General features: G+C 47.3%; 1 protein-coding gene and 1 long non-coding RNA gene across 5 annotated transcripts in view; one reads left to right on the top strand and one right to left on the bottom strand.

The window, feature by feature from the left end:
• Positions 1–255: 255 nt before the first annotated feature.
• On the bottom strand, positions 256–5,659 carry LRATD2 (LRAT domain containing 2). The gene is made up of 2 exons (XM_044244951.1): positions 5,584–5,659; positions 256–5,049 (listed from the first exon to the last, which is right to left on the bottom strand). The coding sequence occupies exon 2, from the start codon at positions 4,951–4,953 to the stop codon at positions 4,012–4,014; it is 942 nt and encodes a 313-aa protein (XP_044100886.1). The 5' UTR covers positions 4,954–5,049; positions 5,584–5,659; the 3' UTR covers positions 256–4,011.
• The window catches only part of LOC122904302, a 28,970-nt gene continuing 12,255 nt past the window's right edge, over positions 4,962–21,676 (top strand). The window contains exons 1-2 of one of the 4 annotated variants that reach the window (XR_006384179.1): positions 4,962–5,169; positions 5,395–5,649. This is a non-coding gene — a long non-coding RNA (uncharacterized LOC122904302). Of the gene's footprint in view, positions 5,650–6,108; positions 6,152–21,676 lie in introns of those variants that run through there. The other 3 variants (XR_006384181.1, XR_006384180.1, XR_006384182.1) reach the window with 3 other exon arrangements.

Raw genomic sequence — 21,676 nt, 5'->3', positions numbered from 1 at the left:
GATTAATTCTCACAGAGCAAATGCAGGGAGGGCTTTGTCACTACATGAATTCTTCAAAACGTTTACTGAGCAATGTAAAGATGAGACGACCCACTAATATTATCAGAAATTGTTGAACCACATATGGCAGAAAGAGGTATCCAAGTGGAAAAAAATATAAATTCAGTTAACACTAAGAGATGGTTTATTGGAAACCCTTAGAGCATTAAAAGACTTGACAGATTTTATTTTAATAAGACAGTGAAGAGGAACTGGTTCAAAAGATGTCATCAATCTTTTATTTAACTAAACACTGCCCTTCATTTTGAAGGAAATGATACAATTTCAAATCAGAACCTCCTTCTCAAGAAGTGGGATGAGAACGTAACATTGATTTAACATACATTCTTCAACAAAAATACAGTTTACACAATTCACTAGAAAATAAAACATACATAGAATTTACCATGTTAGTCAATGTAATTCTCCATGGGTCACAAAAATTACAGCTAAGAACAAAACATAGTGAACATATGAATGAACCAGTCAAGTTTATAGTTACCATGATTTAAAAAAAAAAAAAAATCACAAATGTAACTTCCCAAACAAAACCATTTGAAGACCGTGATTATAGATTTTATTCTAATTTATTTTTTAAAAAATGGTTAGACAATCACGTTAATATCAAGAGTCTTCGACACAGTGGATTCCATTTTGTTAAGAAAAAAAAATAGAAAACAGTTAGTCATTAATTTTCTTCACTCTCCGTAGCATATGTCATATAAAATTAAAGTTTTGCTTTCAAAAATATGTTTCCATGTGGTTGTCGTGTTGTCTAGTGCTGCTCTTAGGGCCAGAAGCACCAAAGACACGAGAAGGTTAACCACTGAAGTGTCATTTTTCATAAAAACTAAAAATTTCCTTAAAGGTCTGGTGTCAAGTCTTCTTCTATAGGCATTTTAGTGCTAAAGTCATTTTAAATTACATGTGGAATAAAAGCTACAAAAAGTACGAGTTCTTTCGATACAAAAAGTTGTGTAGCTGATGTTGCGGGCTCCTTTGACATACATAAGCAGTCTCAATAAAATATTTGCTCAGGTAAGAAAATAGAATTTGTTTCATTACGTTTAGTAGGTGTTCCAGTCCGGGGTCTTGCTTATCCCTGCCACAGCTTCTGAAGAACGTTAGAATCAATTTTTCTTTCAGAGAACATACATAATTCACAGTACAAAATAGTTCTAAAGTCTTATTCCCAAGGAGAAACAAAAATTATTAAATATATATATATATTTTAAAGTGCCAGATGTAGCCGTAGCCTGGACATTGAAAACTCACTTATCCGCAACACTGCCACCTTGAGGAAAGAGCTGTACTGACCGCTTCCCCTGTCTTGCAGCCTCCGTTGTTGGGCTGTGGATTCACGTTAGAGCCTCAGAGAGCCCTAAGACAACTTCCAATAGAATCATTCTTCGTATTAAATACTTCACACCTCCGGTAGCCAGTAAAAATACTTGCATGAATTGGGAAAGCAGTCTCTGCAGCGGGTGGACTTCCTCTTCTAGTTCATTTTCAGAAACCTCTTCTCTAGAGGCAGAATACTACTATTGGTGTGGCTTCAGAGTTCTTCCTTCAAGTGGAGACTTCCCACAAGGAGCAGTTCCTTTGTAACAAGACAGTCACTGGGGTACCTCTGTGTGACCAAGGACATTCACTTTTTAATTGAGGGCAAAGGAGGCCACCAGAGATAGGGGGGCGGAGAGCTAAGCTGGCTAGCCAGCCCAGAAGTGCTGGACCATCCTTCTTCTCACCGTCTGCATACTGGTCTTTCAACTACCATGTTAAGCAAACAAAACAAAATAAAACCCAAATCTGTTGGATATCTGAGGCTCTCCCCAATGTCTTTTACCTTGATTGGCTTTTCCATGAACAAGAGAATATAAACAGGAAGCTGAGAGCTTATTACACATGAAAACTACATCTACATTTCCCACAGCTGACAGACATCTCTCCAAAGTCCCAGACTAGGGCTGAGGGTGGTTCATCTTTAGCAAAGGGACAGGACCTGCTTGGTGATCCTTGTGAGAACAGGGAACATAGCTAATGCCCCTAAAATTAAATGATTTCATACTGAGGTGCGAAGACGGTCTAGGCTTTTAAAAATTATGGCATCAACTTCCAAGTTTGAAAAAAGTATACAAGGAAATCCTCAAAGTCTTGTTGCAGGAGTTAGAAATCCCCACGGAAAAGGCCCAAGGTTGTTCACAGCAATATAGGACAACTCAAATAGGATTCCATTCCAACTTTAAGAATTCCTTCAAAAAAGGACTTGCTCAGTGTCATCTAAAACGACTCCAAAAAGAAAGGAAAACTTCACGCAACTTTTGGGATGGAATTAGCAATGTCAATCTGCGGCAAAGCAGCACTGTGAAATCAAGGACACACATCAACCAAGTGCTCGCCTGAAGACAAGAGATGGGCTGTATAAATTTCTAGAAGCCCCACAGTACATGAAACAAGATCAGCGGCAGACCCAAAGAGTACAGGCCAGCCTGCTGCGACGGATCTCACAACCACCAACCTGTGCCTCAGGACTGTCACCAGACTCCGTGCTGACTCTACCAGGTGGCATTTAATTTGTGATGGCTGTTACCCCTCTTAATTGCAAAATCACTCTGAAGGTGGGGGCGGGGGTGTTCTCCAAGAAACAAAGAGACTGCAGCAGTGTAACAAGACTTAGCGTCTTGATTTAAATTGCATGAGGTGTGGCTAGCAAAACAAACACCTTATCACTGAATAGACCTCAAGCCTAAGATTTTATCACCCGCAAAAAAAAAAAGTGAGTGAGGGGGATGGGACCGGAACCCAGAGGAGGCAAAAAAAAAAAGAAAGAAAGAAAGAAAAGAAAATCACAGGCCCTACAGTTTACAAAAGGTTACCTTCACTGTTCAGGAAGGGGGTTAGGTGAGGGGTGAGAAACTGACTAATTTCTGCCAGGGCAATTCCATCTGGCTGCTTCTGTAGTGAATACTTTATGGGGTGGCAGGAGCCAACCCCATGTGACCTGCGGATGAACACAGCCCAGCAGGTTTAATTAGATCAGAGACACAAAGGGCCATTCCCTCCTTTCATAACAACGGGGATCCAAGTGCCTACACCAAAGCAGGCCAGAAACAAAGGCGGCAAAACAGAATCATAATTGAATCCTTCCCCTAGCTGGCCCGTGACAATGATTTACTTGGAACCTGGGAAGTGGTGGCTCGAACAGGAGGGAGCAGGAGACTCCGCCAGAAGCCAGCTCCAGAAGATGAATTACCTGGGGGTGGGGGGCGAGGGGGAGGTAGCAAAGTCTTTGTTTTGTAGCCCAAGTTTACCCAACTATTTATTACACCTCACAGGGGGCTGCTGGGTTGTGGTCTGCTGCTCCCAGACCCAGGCCTGGTCTCTCCAGTCTTACACCCCAGCAACCCCCCACAGTAAATCACCCGGGCCTCCCACATCCCACACACAGCCCTGGGGGAGGGGGTGGTGGAGGTAGCAGATCTGCGGCTGCCGGTGCTTGGCAGGGCGCAGCCACAAACCCTCCCAGGCCTCAGTACAGGGCCCCCTCCAAGCCCAGGGGAGGAGAGGAAGCAGGGAGGAGGCAATGGCGGGCACTGGTACTCTGAACTTTCCTCCACCCCCGAGAGCCTAAAAAGGGTCGATTTTGGACCCAGGTACAGCAAAAATTAAGTGTCAGGAAAGTCCACCATTTGGCCCACGTCAGAAAGGAAGACAGATCCAGAGGACAGGCAAGAAGTGACCCCTCCCCCCACCGGCCCCAGTGCTCCTACCTGCTCCCTCTTATTCCTCTGTCCAGGGTAACAAGCTCAAGCCACAGCTGGCTACACCTTTCGCCAACTCTCCTTTTTTCCAACTGGCCCAGGAGCCCAGATGGGGCCTGGAAGGTACTGAAGGAGGGAGTGAGAGGAGGCAAGGGGGAGCGGCGGCTGGTCCGAAAGGCTCCCTCTCAAGACTCCGCACTCAGCTCGCCTCTCAGTGCACCGCCGCCTCCCGGGCCTCATCCTCCCGTCCCGACGCCGGGGGGCGCCCCGGAGGCGGCGTAGTCCGCGCCGCGTCGCTGTCGCCCTCGTCAGGCTCGGCCGGATGCAGGTGCGTGGCGAGCTCTTGCAGCACCGCCGCGCGCCCGATCTGGTCGTTGCGCCGCTTCTCCATGATCAGGTCCTCCAGGCTCTGGAACTCGAGCGTGTGGCTGCGCTGCGCCGAGAGCTGGATCTGCAGCCGGTAGGGCTGCTTGCCGATGCGCAGCTCGCCGCCGATCTTGAACTCGCGCTTGCCGTAGCGGCACCAGGCGGCGAAGCTCTCGGAGTTGCGCCAGCTCAGATCGCGCTCCTTGGCGCCCACGTGTGCCAGAGCGTTGCGCACCACCGCGCCGGGGCTCAGCGGCTTGTAGCGGTACAGGTCGTTCACCACGCGGCCGCGCCGGCCCTGGCTCGCGTCCGTCAGGAAGCTGTTGCTCACCTCCAGCCGGTGCAAGTGCACCACCTGGAAGTTGCCCACGTAGACAGCCCAGTGCGGGTACTGTGCCTGCGACACGAACTCCACCAGGTCGCCAGGCCTGCACTTGTTGAGCAGGTTCTCGGGCGTGTAGGTGCTCAGCGCCGCGGAGCCCGGCGCGAAGCTCTTCTGGTAGATGCACTCGTCGCGGTAGAACACGGAACACTCCACCTCGTGCAGTCGCGGGTCGTAGGGCTGCGGCGGCGGCAGTGGTGGCCCGTCCCCGCCGTCGGGCAAGCCGTCGCCGCCTCCGCCATCCGGCCCCTGGGGCGGCGGCTGCGGCTCCACGTCCTCGTCGTCGTTGGAGAAGATGTAGGAGACCCCGATGCGGGGCCCGTCGTCCCGGTCCACGCCGGTGGGGTCGGCCGTGGGAACTTCCTTATAACTTAGGTGGGTCAGTTTCTCCACCTGGTTACCCATCACGCAGCAGACACACGTTCACACAGCCGAGAGGCGAGAGAGCGAAACCACCACTAGGGTCATTGGCACGGGTCCCCGGACAGGGGCGGAGACCACCTGTTGGGAGAGGAAAGCAAGGAAGCCATGTAGGAGCCTCTCCATGAAAAGGATTTCATAAAAGGAGGAAGGGCTGGGAGCCGAGCACCTGGAGCCATTTTACAGGGAAGCTCGGATGTGGTGAGCCTTTCCTCATTTCTCCACCTCTAGGGTCACGGTCACAGGAGGCAGGGCAACCCTAGCTCTACCCCGCCCCCAGCACTACACCTCGCCCGGGCAAACGCCCATTGCATCAGCAGCTCCTACCGCTTCCACCGGCGCCCTACCTGCCAAGCCCAGGCAGGAGGGGGAAAGAAAAGAAACTTTACTCCAGTCCCCCTTTTCTTAACCTTCCTTTCACCCCAGGGTCCGAACAGCCCCCGAGACGGCTCCCAAGCCTCCATCCTCGGGGAAACCGGCGGAGATCTCACAGCTCGGCCGGTGCAGGTGAGCCGCCCAACCTGGCTCACCTGCGGCGCTTTCTCCTTCCGTCTCGCCCGCCCCTCCCCCGCGCGCTCGCCCGCCCTTTGGTTCGGGTTACCTGCGAAAACTCACCCGCAGAGAGGTGGCGGCCTTGGGGAACTGGCTCCCTCCCCCCAGCCGCACCTTGAGACTTCTACGGTGAGTTTGCAGGTGTGGGATCCGCAATCCCTCCTCTCCAGGCGCCGGTGGCAGCAGGGCTGGGCAGGGGGGAGAAAAGCATGTCTTGCCCCCGCGGCTACGTAGGGCTCCAAGACTTGAAGGTGGGGAGCAATGCCTGTTTACACCGCACCCCTTCCTCCTGCTGGGGCTGCTGCTCCCCCTCAACCTGCTCTCGGGGGAGGTGGGGCTCGAGAAGGCGGAGAAGGAAGCAGCCTTGCTGCCCGGCGGCGGCAGCTCCGGCTCGGACCCGGCGAGCAACAAGCGCGGGAGCGGGAGGGACGGGAATTGTAGATCCGGCTCCAGGCTCCCCGGGCGGGAGCGCAGCCCCTGGCATTTAAAGAGACAGACGCTTGCTCCCTGAGCCCAGGTCTTTCCCACACGGCGCCGAGCCTCCGGGATCCCCGCCCCCTCCCCGCCCACCAGGTCCGCGGAGCTCCGCCCAAACCACGCCCCCGCGTCAGAGCGGATTTAAATCCTGCTGGTAAGTAATCAAGGGCGGGCTTCCTGATACCCTAATCGTCAGGGTCTGCGCTCGCCTGTGGGAATCCCGTTTGCCTTCTTAGAACCGGGGCTTGCTCTGGGAGGTCCTCGATGCTTGCTCAGTTCGTATTTTTCGGAGCTGATGGCTTTAAAGAGACTTTGGGAGGCATACGCCCCCTGCCAGTGTGGAGATGAGAGAGGGAATGAGTTTTGGCGTTTGTTTTGTTCCCCCTTCGCCTCTTTTCCCCCCCGAGACCTGGAGAGAGACGAATAGTCACTAGGTAGTAAACAGACGTTTGCTCCTTTCTTTTCTTTCCTAGAATGTATTTCTTACCAAAGGTCGCAGAAAAGAATTTTTTACTGGGACAGCTGGAGAAGCGTTTCAGTTTAGAGGTGTTTCTGGAATGAGTGCTGTGAAACTTTTTCCGGTGGGGGAAAAAGTTCACAGAAAGGGAACAGTATAAAACAGAACCAAGTCTAGTTGCTGGCTTGCTTCCAAGCCCTGCGCTCTCTTTTATTACATGTCCCTGGAAGTTAGCACAAAGTAGATTTCATAACCTCTTGTTTCAAGAGTTACCAGGTCACCTGGTAGTTAGAGGAAGCATTTGCTCTCATTGTTTTTCTTGAGAATAGGGGATGTAGGAATTGTCTAATTGACCTTAAATTAGGAACAAATTTGCTGAGGCCTCTGGTGGATGTATTTCCTTGCTGACTTACAGAAGAAGTGACAGGAGAGGAGTGTTGCCTATTAACCTCACCACAAGGGGACACTTGCTCCCACCAAGCTGATTTTGCTTTTTCATTTTTTGTATTTGCCTGTGTGTGTTTTGCTTTTCCCTGTATTTTGTTCCTTACCTAAGAGGCAGGTTACCATAGTGTTGTCTTTTAAAAAACAATAGATTGGAGTGGGGGTGGAGCGTTGTTAATAGACAAGCCCAGGCATTCACTGGAACACCAGACTAATTTGTAGTGGAATTAAGAATGCAACTTAAGACCTCTTCTACCCTGTTTTCCGTCACTGTTTCTTTTAACTAATTTTTTCCAGGTAACACTATTATTTATTCAGTGTGCATACCTACCAGTGGAAACAGGAATATACTAACACTACTGCGATCCTTTTTAGTTTGAGAGAGAAAAAAAAAAAATCAATCTACTTACGTACTTTTGAGCCCGAACAATCAATATTGGCAGGGCTGTGATAGAAGTTAGTCCTTCAGCAAGTCCAAGATCACAGTATAAGTTAGGCCAAAAAAGAGACTTCTGTGTGCCTGCTGTGCAGACGAAATTAAAATATTTTCTAAACAGCCTCAGGCATGTGCTCTGAGGTGCTGCTGTTACCTGAATGCTGTGTGTCACCACCATGTGAGCTCATGGAGATACCCATTTTACAGAGAGGGGTTAGGCTTACAGAGGGAATGGCAAGTCATTCCATGTCTGTTAGCTTGAGAAACCTTTGTGGGGGGTCAGTAGCAGTAGGCCACTTTGCCCCAGCTGGCACTGGGTATGGTGGCTGGGGATGGGAGAAACCACAGAAGGACAGGGAGGTAGGACAGTTTGCTTCCAGCACTCTGGGACAAAGATCTAATAAGGAGGAAACAACACCTACTTGTCTAGGTGCCTGTCCCCTTGTCTTGAGGAGCTGCGTTCCGGTTATGTGATCATGGCTCAACAGCATTTCTTGAATTGAGCAGAAAGTCTCAGAGGAATCGGGTTCTGAGTCATTTTTATATCCCATTGCTTGGTAGGTAATAAGTGCTCAATAAGTGCTTCATGAAGGCTTTAGCAGTATACTGGGCCATATTGATAATCTGCCTCCTGCATAGCTTCTTCCATTAATTCCTGATTAGGGCCCAACCTCCATCCAGTCACCTGGGGCTCTTGATCGGTCAGAGGTTATATAAGTGCTCTCAAACATTCTTTGCTCATCTCAAATAATCGTTTAATGAATTTAAAGTTAAATTAGCTGTCAACAATCTGGAGCCTTGGGAAGTCTCAAGGTTAGATTTCCAACTTTATTTGAAAAAGGTAACTATGTAAGCCCATCAGGCCCACATTCTGTGATGGCAACAAGGAGCCTTGGAGATGAGGTGTACTCCAGCTGGCCCCCATCCCATCCTACCCACCTCAACTACCCTAGTTCCTTGGCTGGCCTGGGGAACCTCTGTGTTGGCTATCTCTGATCTCTCTGTTGGCCATTCAAGTTCTATCCTACACATTATATCACTTGATTGTATGTAATTCAGCCCTTGGTCAAATACCACCTGGTATTATTCTTTAATTCATGTATTTAAAATGTCATTTTTAGAGAGAGCTTGATTCAAAACATATTTCTTGAAGATGTACTAGGTACCCACTTGTCTGATATTCATTCTACACATTCACACATTCATTCTACAAATTCAACAGGCAGCATGCTAGGTTTTATAGGTATTCATGTCCCCATGAGGCTCTGTGTAGTGGAGGAGACAGACAAATAAGTAGACTTCTTAGGACAGTATGACACGTCCCGAAAGAAGGGGAAGTAGAGGATGCCTAGGGGAAGTTTGAAGGCATGTGGGCACAAGTAAATTCCAAAATGCCTGCCATCAGGGGTGTTAGACTCGTGAGCGAGACACAACTCTAGATTAGTAATGACAACTACCAGTGAGTTCTTGATTCTGTTAGTCTGTTAAGTTCAGAGAGGCCAGGTGGCAAGTGGGATGATATCACAGGTCCCCTTGACTTAAAGCTTGTGTTCGCAACCACTTTGTTTTCGGTAGAGACAAACACATTCTTTAAGATTTGGCAAATACTTGAGTTTTGATGGTTTTAGTGTCTTCCAGAGATAAAGACAAGAACACAGTAGACAAAGTCCTTTCTCTTATGGCATTTATATGTTGATAGGAGTAGGCAAGTGGCAAAGAAGTCAATGAAGAAGAATTTGTGAGAGAGACAAGAGCCATGAAGAAATTAAAATAGGGTAATGGGATTAACTATGGCTGGGTGGTGGGGATGGTGGTTTGTCCTACTTTGGATAAGATGGCCAGAGATGGACTCCTGAGAAAGAGAAACTTAAGCTAGCACTGGAATGAGCTGGCCCTGGCATTCCCTCTATATTCCCAACCAAGATGGGAAGGAATTGGGATGCTCAGGAAAAGGAAATGAGCCAGTGAATGAGGGCCTGGGTGGGAGGTGCAGTCGGAAAGGTAGGAGGCTTTGAGGTCTGAATGTCCTCAAGCTGGCTGCCCTTGGAAAATGGACTGGAGAGGGCTGGGAGAGGAAGCAGGTCTGGTAAAAGGCCATGCGGTAGGAGGGAAGGCATTCTGCACCAATGGAGCCTGGCAGACAAAGGAGGAAGCCCGCCCCTGAAGGCACCATCCCCCAGAGCAGCCTTTCACTGGAGACATGTTCCTTGGATTGGGATTCTCAGCCACACTGTCCCTTCATCCCCCCAACCCAGCAATGACCTAAGTGTCATATCCCACACACCTCCTTGGAGGAGACGTTCAATAAAAGCAAGCTGTGTTGAATGCCAGGTAGTCATTCTTCCCGTCTTCTGTCCAAAGCAGTGGGGAATAATCGAGAATTGACGTTTCTACCTGACCGGGCACTAGCCCTGACTCTGCAGGTGCTGTCGTTTGAATGGCTCACTCCAAGAATGTACAAAACAGGAGCACAAGGGCAGAATTATCTGATTAGGCAGTCTGGAACTCTGCCTGGTCCCCGGGGTTGGGCCCCAGGCTCCCCGTGGCGGCAGATAGCTGAGTGAATTTGCTGGAAAACAGGTTCTTCCATACCTCCTTGTATTGGGAAACTCCCACACTTACCTGCGACTATTCCCCACTGCTGGGGGTTTGTTGAAACTGTAGGAGGTGCGCAGTAGCAGAATGGAAACAGGTGATGTGGGCTGATAGTCTGTTTGCCAGGTGCATGACCTTGGAGCCTGTCTTCTCCATTTGGCCCCCTTCCCCAGTCTCTAAAGTAGGGCTGATGATACTGCTTGTCTCACTTGTGAATCCTCCAGTGAGACGGCGTACCTGGAAGCATGATAGAAACCCTGAAGCCTATGGAGACACCAGGCATTATTCACACAACGTGTAAGAGCCAGACGATGATTTCACTATGGGGAGGAAAAGGCCAGCCATTGGTTGTGGGCCCGGTCTTCCTAAATTTCCATACCAATCCTGTTTTTTCGGTTTCCCAGATAAGCCCCCAAAGGCCTAGGGATAGGCATCCTGCCGACTGTAACAGGATAAGCTGGCTTCAAATCCAAATATGGCTGATTCCAAGTCTACTTTCCCCATTGCATCCAGCAGGCTCAGGGGCACCAGCATATGTGTTCCAGCAGACATGGGCCAGTCCCTGGACCAGGGGTCTGGTGTGTCTTCTGGATGTAGAGTGACCAGCTCGTCCTGGTTTGCCTGGGACTGCCCTGATTTTAGCATGCCCTGGGCCATCTGGGACAGTTGGCTGCCCTACACAGGCACTTCCCCATCACGGTCATTGCCCTCCCTGGAGCATTGCTGGGGGTGGGGCGTGGAGAGGAAAGGGAAGCGAGGTGAGGCAGGTGTTTTAGATCACAAAGGGCCCCCATCTCCAGCTGGCGTGACACACACAGCAGCAACTACATACGCAGGGCCATCCAGTAAAAAAGACAACAAATAACCTGCTTTGGGCACATATTCTTTTTTCTTTCTCTTTTTTTAATGAGATGCTTCCCAGGAGGTGAAGACTGGGCCTCTCTCTCCTCTGAGAGCTGGTGGCATGCAACTACCCTCCCCACCTTCTCAGCCTGGCTGTCTTGGGCTGTAAAACCTGCATAAAGAGTTTTGCACTTTAACTGAACTATTCCTTGACCTTCAGATTAAGGAAGGAATCACAGAGGCTGCTGAGCAGCATCCTTCCCCACTACCCCCCCCCACCAATGTATTTATTTGACAGAATAAGCAGAGGGAGAAGGATAGGGAGAAGCAGGCCCTCCGTTGACCAGGGAGCCCAGTGCCCCCAGGACCCTGGGATCGTGACCAGAGCTGAAGGCAGAGGCTTAACTGACTGAGCCACCCAGGTGCCCCTGCTGACTACAATCCTTTTCCTCGGCTTCCGTATTTGACTTGCTTTTTGTCTCAGGCAGGCTGGGCCAGAGCTAGGCTGCCCTGTGGGTAGGCATGGAGAGCAGATGCCCTGAGAAAGGGTCTGGGGCTGGAACGCCCACACAAAACCATTAGCTCTCCATCCCTTCATCCTGTGGCTAACTTGTGAGGAGCCTTTTAATCCTTTTCTAGAAGAGGGCTCACCAGTGGGAAAACACGGAGGCCTGTCCCCTTCCAGATCCTTGCTGTTTCGGGAGGCCCCTGACAACATACTGTTGATGCTGAACGGGAGAGTTTGATTTGTGCTCGGGAGTCTGAGCTTGTAGCTGGGCTCCTGCATGAGCCTCATGAAAGATGCATTTCACCAGGCGGTTCCAGGGGAGAGACCGGCTTAAATTACAGCTCTATAAATCCAAATATTGGCATATCTGCAAATCCAAATGTAGAGATTTCAAAAAAAGTCTAAATTCTAAGAATCTTATTTTGCACTTCTTGTGCAAAAAAGGGGAGGATGAGATATTTAGAGAGGAGACAGGGCTGTCAATAATGAGAAAAGCTTCAGCACAGCAAACCCAACCTCCTTTTCTTTCCTTGGGCATTCTTCATGCTTCCAGGGAAGGAGAGCGGACATGAGGGAGGAAGACAGCATTGTTCAGCATGGCTTTCTGCAGGACAGATTAGGGGGGGCTACCCACCCAGGATTTGGGGCATGAGACTTAACAAATCTGGTTGGTCAATTTCTGTTAGCTTTCCCCAAGCCACTTCTAGGCCTGGGGCCAAGGGAACATCATGGGGACACTTAATGGGCTCTGCACAACCCAGCAGCCTCTAGCAATCCCAAGAGACTATGAGCCAAGCCAGGTCACTGCTTTGCTCAAAGCTCCCTTATCGCTCCCCCGTCATTTGGGGAAGGGCCCAAATCCCTCAAATGGCCCCAAAGCCCTGGCCTGTCTTCCATATTACCTCTCTGACACACCCTCACTCACACCTCCAGACAACGGGCCCCTTCCTGTTCCTCCCCTATGGTGGCCATGCTTCTTTCTCACAGCCTTAACATTTGCTATTCCTTCTGCCTAGAACACTTTTCCACCAGATAACTTCATGGGGTGCTAAGTCTTGACTCAGATGATAGCTTCCTGGTGAGCCTTCCTTGGCAACACTATTTAAAATTCCAAACGTCCTCTCATATATATTCCTTATTCTTCTTTGCTGTTCAGTTTCCCTATCATTTATTCAACTCACTGACTACCTTTTAGGATTCTATATTATTTCTTTTATTACCTTTCCTAATTAGAGTATAAGCCCTACAACGTCAGGGATTCTTGTTTTGTTCATGGAGGTATCCCTCGCTCCTAGAACAGTGTTTGACACATTTTCGGATTATTCTTAATTTAGAGATGAGAAAATTACTTTAAAAATTTACCACATGCCTGTGGTGTGCCAGGAACTATCCTAGATAGTTGAATTTCAGAGGGGTTAAGAAGTGGAGGCCGGGTTAACACAGCTAAATTCACCAAGAAATTATAGCTCTGCCGTGTTCAATACGGTAGCCACTAATTTTGTGTGGCTGTTGAGCACCTGAAATGTAGCCAGTCTGAAACGAAATGTGTTGTAAATGTAAAATGCACAACAATTTTACAATATGGTAGGAAAGTAAAGTATCTTACTAATTGTTTCCAAGTGATTGCACATTAAAATTATAATATCTTAAATCTTTTGGGTTAAAACATAATTTTAGAGATCCAGGACACCCACCATTAATTAACATTACCTCACATGTTCTACTCCCTACCAACGAAGTGACCTCCTGAGAGGTGTTTGGGGACTCATAGAAGACATGCTTATAAAGAGTTCAAATTGACCTGATAATTCTATTTCTTTTTGTCAGTCAGCAAGAGAGGTGGGGGCCTGGCTTTATGCTTCAGTCGCACTGAAGTCCCACCACTTTCCATGGGTTGGCAGAGGTGGGTTTCTGAGTCTTTGAGCTTAAGGATTATACCTTAGATGATGAAGAATTCATGCAAGTGGTAATAAACAACTAAGATAGTAGCAGCTAACATCTGTGAAGTGCTTCCTATAAATAACACCATTCCAAGAGCTTTATGTGTATTTACTCATCTAAGCCTCACCCGTGAGCTGGGCTTTATTATCAGTATCCATAAGCATCTTGCCCGTGGCAACACAAATAGTGATTTGCAGAGTCAAGAATCAGACACGAGATAGTGCCAAGGAGTAGGAGTGACCTCCAGCCACCCAGCTGGGCCAGACGGTAACCAATATGGCTGAGTTCCTTAGTCTTCATATGCCACATTCCTTCCATCTTCGCATTCATTCATGAAGCTGACTCCTCACTACCCTTCTGGCCTCACGTCCTCCCAGTTTCCCAGTTGCGCACTCTGTATGGCCCAGCTGCGCCAGTCCTTGGTTTCCTGTCCACGCCAAGCATGTGATTACCTCAGACCTTGATATGTCCATTCGCTGGGCCTGGAGCGTTCTGGAATTCCACTCTTCAGAAAGTTAAATCCTCTGTATTATTTATGCCTCCAATTAAGTCAAGTCCTTAGAGGGGGTTTTGCTAACGAGTTTATTACCCACCTTGCCCTTCCTCAGCGCATTTGTTTCCTATGAAGCATTTGTTACAATAGTGATTGCATTTGCTTCTTTCATCACTGCCCATGTCTCAAGGAGGGTGGACTGACGTGTCACTGTTACATCCCCTTTGTCCTTTATAGTGTCCTACACATGGTAGAAGCTTAACAGTTATGCATGGAGTAAACAGACCCTTCTTTGGATTGGCCTGATATTCTCATTTTTGTGATTCAGGAGAAGCATTTCTTCAAAAAGTGATTTTGAATTTCAAGTATGTGTTCCGTTCTCAAAACTAAGGTGTAGAGTGGAGCCAGAAAGAAGCTGGTGGAGTAAAGTGGGTCGACGGGGGGAACAGAAAAGGGAAAAAAAAAAAAAAAAGGAAGTCAGTAAGGACCTATTCAGGGGAACAGATATCAAGAAAGGATTTTGCTAAAGTTCATGGCATTGGGGATTGATGGCCGCTTGAATGAATGAGTTATCTGATGAGACTGCGGGAGCAAAGGATGGGATCGACTTCTCCCTCTACACGGGGAGGACTTAACCGTGGGCTAGCCCTGCCCTGGACTCTGTGGCTGGGGGTGAATGTGCACCACTGCTCATAGCACTCAGAGGCTGTGTCTGCCCGTCCTGTACCAGGCATCCTTACTGAATGCCTACTTTGTGCCATCCAGCGTTCTCACTTGCTGTGCAAAGGGGCCAAAACCTGATCCTTGCCCTCTGGATGCTCAGGGCTCCATCACACCAACCAGCATCTACTGAACAGCTTAGGAGATGTTCAGTAAGCGTTTTTAAGGAATGGATTAATGAATGCATAGAATTAAGTCTTTGTCTTAAGAACCCTAAAAGCAGATGGAGATGCCAGACAAGAGATATTTAGAGACTGAGCCAAAAGGATAAGTATATAAGGTATGTTTACCAAGCTTTTGCAAATTGGAGAAGCTATAATCACTCTGTACATAGCTCTTGTAGGGAAGGAAACAATTTTTCTCTGTCTTAGGTTCATTGGCTGGAGTCCTCAAATTAGACTAGCAAATGACAGATTAACAAGAGAAAAACAAATAAAAGCTTATTAATGTGTGTATCACACACATATAGAGGAGCTCTTGGTGATGAGTAGATCAAAAGTGTGGTTGCAACTTGGGCTTTTTTGCATTTTAGCAAAGTGCAGTAATTTTGTAGAGAAGTGACAAGACAAAGGGCTTTGAACTTCTAGGGAAAGCAAATTGTGGGAAGGCAAATATATGGGGAAACTAATGGTAAACTAATGGAAATTTTCTCTATGCCATCTTATCTCCAATGGTACAGGAAGTGTGGAAGGGGGGCACCTTAACAAGGGGAATTTATTTATGTTCTGTCTTCAGGCAGAAGGGGAAGGACAGAGAGCTTTTCTTGTATCTGCTTCTACTCAGTTGCCTTCAACTTAAATTAATCCATGTGCCAAAGCAATGCCTTTTGGGGTAGCATATTATGCTACTCTTCACTGTGAACCAGCAGAAAGATAAAGTCTTGTCTCTTGAGATAGCAGGAGAATTCATTCTGTGCTAGGTACCTTGCTATTTGCAAACATTAACCTGGTTGACCCTTCCTATAACCTCACAGGGCAGGTTCTGTTATGATTCTAATACCCATCTTAGAGCTGAGGAAAGTGAAACAAGTAAAGTGGCAAATCAGCCAACCAACAGGATATGGACCCAGCCTCACTGGACAGAGGTCCCTGGTGCTCCAGCCACTGATTTTCCCACTGATGTGACCAACAACAGGAAGGAGCTTCTTGGCAAAGTGCAAAGGCAAAGGCAAAGTGCAGCCATTAACTGTTTCTTTCTCCTCTTCCTCCTCCTCTATGTGGGCTTCCACCAGAGCATCTAGCTCAAGGGTATCAGACCAGTCTTAGGCTTCAGCACACCCATACTGATTTCAGAGACAGACAGATAGAAGATGGCCCCATAGGGAAAAAGAACCTGAACTCTCTGTATCTAGATATCCCAGGGAGAGGGAGAAGGAAACAAGCTGGGGTCCCTGACTAATTTGACAAATGAATTTATTACTGAGGGAAGGTCTGAGTCATTAGACCTTTGTGGACATGCCAACTATGGATTTCAGTGTGCTGTACTGAATCATTACATCCCTGTAAGCACTTAAACACAACACCAACAAAACCTGAGCATGAAGAAGTCTGCCATTTTGGTGAGGTCAGAAAGATTCCTGTTCCCACCTGGCAAATTTCCTTCACCTAGTGATTTACAAATTCCTGCCCCAAAGAGTCAAGGACTTGATCAACATTTACCAATAATGTCCTCAGCTGCTTTCCTTCCATTGTCCACAAACCTCAGCGGTCTTGCCTCCTGAGTCATTATGTAAATGAGTTACAGGCAGAATCTAACAACCCTTAAGTAGGAACACTCCACCTTGACCATCTCTCCTTAGCTGGCTTTCTGCTTAACTGAAGGTTAAATAAAACCTGCCTTGTTTTATTCCTTGTTATTGAAAATCTTTCTAAACTGTGTTAGTTCACCTACCTGCCTAAGTTTCTGCAGTGCAGCCGAATGAAAATAATTACATTTTTGCTTGATGATCAGACATCTTGCAGTGCCTTGGGGCACTGTTCTTGCCTAGTGGTTAGGATTAAAATTTCACTTTTGTTGCAGACTTTGGTGAGAAATTGGGTGCCAACTTTTCTAAGTTGAAAAGAAATTAATTCAGTTTTGTTGAGAGAAATGTACCCTCTTGCCTTCCCAATGCCTAGGAGAGTGTCAGGAGCATTTTCTTGAAAATGCAGATGGACTTAATGATTGCCTGGCATGAATTTATTTATTGCAGTACACCCCCCCCCCCCCCCGCCAATGATGATTGTATCTGCTCTTTACTGATTGCCCGTGATCTTTCTAAATGTTGTGCTAAGCCCTGTGCATGCTTTATACCCTTGTTCACATGCTGTAGGTGGGCTTTATTCTACAAAGGAAGAAAAGGCGCCTCAAAGGGGCTGAGTGAATTGGCAGAGGTTCCCAAACCAGGAAGGGACAGAACAGAATTCACATTACGTGAGGGGTTTTGTGGATGGCAGACTATGAACTGAGGCAGATGAACTGCCTCAAAACCACAAGAAAATGGAACCTATAGGAAGTGGAACGGAGGTGGTACAGACGCTCATACACCCCCTGGTCCTAGACTCCCCATTTGTGAGGGAATCAGTACAGCGTAGTAGTGTTGAGAAGTGATTTTCAAATTTTCTGTGGGGCAGGACTAGGCTGTTTGTTTTGTTTATAATTTCTAACTGCTGTGTGCAATACGTTTATAAAATAACATTGATATAAATTACTAGATGAAGTAAAAATAATAAAATGTTGTACAACCTTAACTTCTGCTACTAGATTTAAGTTACGACATTTCTAGGAGCTCACTCCCGATTTTTGTTCTTCCTTCTCTTTGGACAAGTAACAAGAGTAGGCAGGCCAACAGAGGCACTCCCTGTTCACTTTATAGTGCTGGGCTGGACTGCCCTCCCTTCAAGTGTGGTCTTTGACCTGGCCTCATGGGCCTCACGTGGGCCTCACTTGGGAGCCAAGCCTGTGGGAAAGGCAGGATCTCAGGCCCTTTTCTGATCTGTCAGAATCTACATCTGAACAAGGTCACCAGAAGCTTCTTGTGTGTGTGAGTGCGTAGGAAGCACTATCTTAGAACATAGGCTCTGAAGTCTGACCGCCTGTTGAATCAAGCTCTTACCTCTTACTTCTGTGTGACCCTGAACATCTCGCTTAACCTTTCTGTGCTTCAGGTCCCTACTTTGAACAGCGCCCCCCTCTGCTGTGAACTACCATGGGCACTGCGGGGTCATATCTCTGGAGGGATAACGCCAGAGAATTACACTCAGGGACCCTAGCCCTGAGCCCCATGGAGCCCTCTGTTGTAGGTAAGGGCTCTGTAGCTATTGTTGCTGTTGTTAATGACTTTTCTTTCTTTATTTTTTTTCCCACTAAGCCATCCTATTTTCTTTGAGGTCTAAGGATCCAGTCCAAGGATGTTTACTTTGATGGGCACCTATCTCTTAGCTGTCCGGAGGCATCCCCTTCCCCTGCATGACCCACATTATTTAAATGACTGCTGAGGCCATTTAAAATCCACTTGGACAGATTCTTCACCTGACTCGGGACCATCTGTTCATACTAACTGTCTGGAACAGAGTGAGTCTGCAAAGGGCCCTCTAGGCTGGTAAGTTCTGGCCTCCCAGGATCTCCCTGAGGCTTGGTGGATCTTTCCGGCGGCCCATGGAGCCACAGCAGTTCAGCTGGGAGACAGGATACTTGCTCTGCTGTAGGTGGTGGCGGTTTTGTGGCAAACGTGACCCTGGCTGCTCTCTTTCTTTTCTTCTGTTATCAATACAGAAGAAAACCAGGGTACCCACTGGTGAGACTAACAGTCCCATGAGCTGGGGCCAGGGAAAGGCAGCAAACAAAGTGAACAGTCAGCCAAGGAGCGTTTGCCGGAGATTTACGTGGAAACCTGCTCACAGATGCAGGGCTGCTGGATTTATAACAAGGGTGGGATAATTTGTTCTTGTGTGCAAAGATAAGGGTAAACAAATTTCATGCTGTGATGTGAGCTCCTATCTGCAGAAGTCAGGAAAGATTCCCTGCCCTGCTGCCGAATGCCGTGCTTGACAAATTACCCTCTGAGGCTTATTTCTCCAGAGTCTTCATCTAGAGGTCATGCAGGGGCCTGAGTGTGAAAGGTGGAAGGACATGCCTTGTTGCAGAAGAGGGAGACTCTTGGGTTCCTGCGCATCTGGAAGCCCGGAAATGAAAGTGCCCACAGTGCTGGCTATAGGATTTAGAAAAAAAAACTGAGAGACCCTGGGGTGCCATTGAGTAGCTCTGTGGGCTCTGTGGGCATGGTTGGGGAAATATGGCTGGAAATGGGTATTTCCATTTCGCCCCATGCTTGTCCTTGGTCCAGCAGACACAGACCCTGCCCTTGATCCTGTCAACGGCAAGTAGATAAGTATTCTGTGTTCCCAGTGTGCCTCATCACACATCCACAGATCTTTCCCTGGAGTGTGGGAACTAGCTAGGTTTCTCTGCCACCCCTTCCACTTCTCATCATCTTTGATCATCTTTGTATCCCCCATGTAGGAGCTACTCTCTATATTTGAATAATGTTTACGGAAATAGGAAAGCAAGCTAGAGCTCGGAGGGTGAACCTCTAAGAAATGTGGGAGCACCACTTAAAATCTGGCAAATGCTTATTCTGTAGTACACATTATTTGGTGTTTTGCATATATTTGTTTTATAACCCTAATTATTCTATATGTAAGTACTGTTATCGCACCTTACAGGTCTTCCAGCAAGGGCTCCAGAATGAGGAAAACACAGGTCTCCTGTAGTGAACCCAGGATTAGAACTTACTACTGTTAGACATCCAAAGTCTCTTTGCCCAAGCTGATCCCAGAGTCCTGATTCCAGGGTGTGTTGCTATCCATGATCCTTTAGGGATTTCCCTGGCCCTAGGCTGGGCCCCATTTTTCCCATCTGTAAATACGGGGAGAAACAGATTAAGATCCCATCAGTTTTTGTTAGCTAGTGTCAGGAATGCAGGAGGAGGATATGTGCCCTTAGGCAGACTGGCCTTTAAGGCTTGGGCAATGTCAAGTAAGAGTCCCCCCAGTAAATTGGATGTTGCTACACAGTCTTGGGTGTGAGAAAAGTGAACAGGGAGCCAGTCAGTACAGGGCCTTCTAGCAGCAATTCATCCCAGGGGCTGGAAGTCCAGTCTGGGACTGATGAGTGACCAGGCGGGTGTGTAACAGAGAACAGTGATCCCAAAAGATGGGCGTGGTCCTGTTTGTGTGTTTGCAGAGTAAGGCACACAAATATTCACACTTATGCATACATGGGTACAGTCATCAAGAGAGTGTCTGCCTGTAGCCAGAGACACAGGAGACACAGGATAAGATTTTTCTACATTGCAGATGATATCATCCAAACTCTCTGGCTTCCCCATATAGGACTCCGAAGATCATGAAGGTCTTTTATTAATCTCCCTCTGCCCATGATTTCCATATTCGTGGTGCAGACGGTGTGTATAATATATTACATTCTGTGGAAAACAGAGAAGGTAATGTATGTGTGTGTACATGCACATATGTGCACACACATATATATATCTCACTATATATATATAGTTTTTTTTTCCACGATTTTTCCATATATAGACTATTTCTGAGAGTTTATCCAAAAAGCTGGTAAGCATAGTTGTTTCTGGGTAGGGATCTAAGTGCCAGCAGTACAAAAGAGAATAACTTTGCATAATCTCCTCTTTTATAATATTTGAATCTTTTAATCATGGATATAGATTCCTTGTTCAAAACAGTAAACTCAAACAAACAAACAAAAAACTATGGTCAAGGGTCTGTTTTGCCCTCAGCTGTTTCTGAATTGGTTCCTCTGAGCAGATGATTATTTCTGAGTATGATTAACTCTCTGAGTATTTAGGATATGGCTAAAGGTCATTTAGGGTTCATCAAAAAGAAGGACACTGAAGGAAGGATCCTGGAAGTGAGGAGGCTGGAGATGCCCTAGGGGGTGGCAGTTCCTCTGGCCTCAGTCTGGAAAGGCCAGACCACCGGGGCCTGACTCGTGTCAGTCATTCTAGCAAAGCGGTTAAAATACAAGGAGGACCCTCCATCTTGACACCTCACTGAAGGGGGTGTATTTAGAAGTATTGGGAGATTTGAACTAGACTCGAGGAACTTATTTTTTATATTTGAAAGTAATTTGGGGGCATATACCAGACATTTGCTGCTGGACTGAGCTGTGGCAACAGGCTGAGATGCAGACTTTGTAAAGAGAGCCAGCTGACTTTATTTAATAGCTGCCTTGAGCCAGGTTATGGCAGGCATTTTGCAGGTCTCATTTCATTTTAAACAATCCTAAAAAAGTATGATTGCATTTTATCTGTGGACCAAATGAAGACCACAGGACGCCCCAGATGTCACAGTTAATACAGCAGGATCACAATATGACACCAAATTCTCTTTGAATCAAACCCTAGGCTTTACCCTAAAGAAAAGGTGGGGAGCTTCTTGTCTTACTATGTTGGCAAATATTTATCATAAAGTAGTGGCTCCAAAACACTGACTACCTCAGAATCACCGGAAGGTGTTGTTCAAATACTTAGGGATAGCCCCGCCCCCAGAGCTTGGGATTGGTAGGTAGGTTTGGGGTGGGGCCTGGGAATTTGCATCTCTGACAAGTTCTCAGGTAATGCTGACTGCTTCTGATTTGGTGACTCGTCTTTGAGAACCACTATCCTTATTAAGAGACTGGAGTAGGATCCATAGAGCTTAGCTGATGATTTTAGGATCCAATGTGATGGGAACAGGGCAATTTCATGCTGTTTATATTTCTTGTAGTTGTTTTCTTTGAGTTTTTCTTTGGGTTTTAAAGAAATACTTTTTGAAAACATCTACTTATCTTATCCATTTTAAGGTGAAAGAGGAAAATGCCTTTGTGTTTACATGTGAGCCAGAGAGAAAGGGGAAGCAGTGCATCTTGCATCCTATGGTATGACATGCAGAGGTGACCACAGGACTCCCCAGGGGATCAGGACTGATCAGGACTCTTCCCATCACCAGTTTCAGATATCTTTTTTTTTTTCTTTTTTAAAGATTTTGTTTATTTATTTGACAGAGAGAGAGATCACAAGTAGGCACAGAGGCAGGCAGAGAGAGAGGGAGGAAGCAGGCTCCCCGCTGAGCAGAGTGCCTGATGTGGGGCTTGATCCCAGGACCCTGGGATCATGACCCGAGCCAAAGGCAGAGACTTTAACCCACTGAACCACCCAGGTGCCCCCAGTTTCAGATATCTAACCCATTT

Source organism: Neovison vison, chromosome 4 (genome assembly GCF_020171115.1).
Source record: "Neovison vison isolate M4711 chromosome 4, ASM_NN_V1, whole genome shotgun sequence".
NCBI lineage: Eukaryota > Metazoa > Chordata > Mammalia > Carnivora > Mustelidae > Neogale > Neogale vison.
Note: the sequence above shows the minus strand (reverse complement) of the source record. Positions and strands in the feature narration are given on the sequence as shown.

What these genes read in the sequence shown, in the direction of transcription:
- LRATD2 (XM_044244951.1), bottom strand. Translation starts at nt 4,953, where the DNA reads ATGGGTAACCAGGTGGAGAAACTGACCCACCTAAGTTATAAGGAAGTT.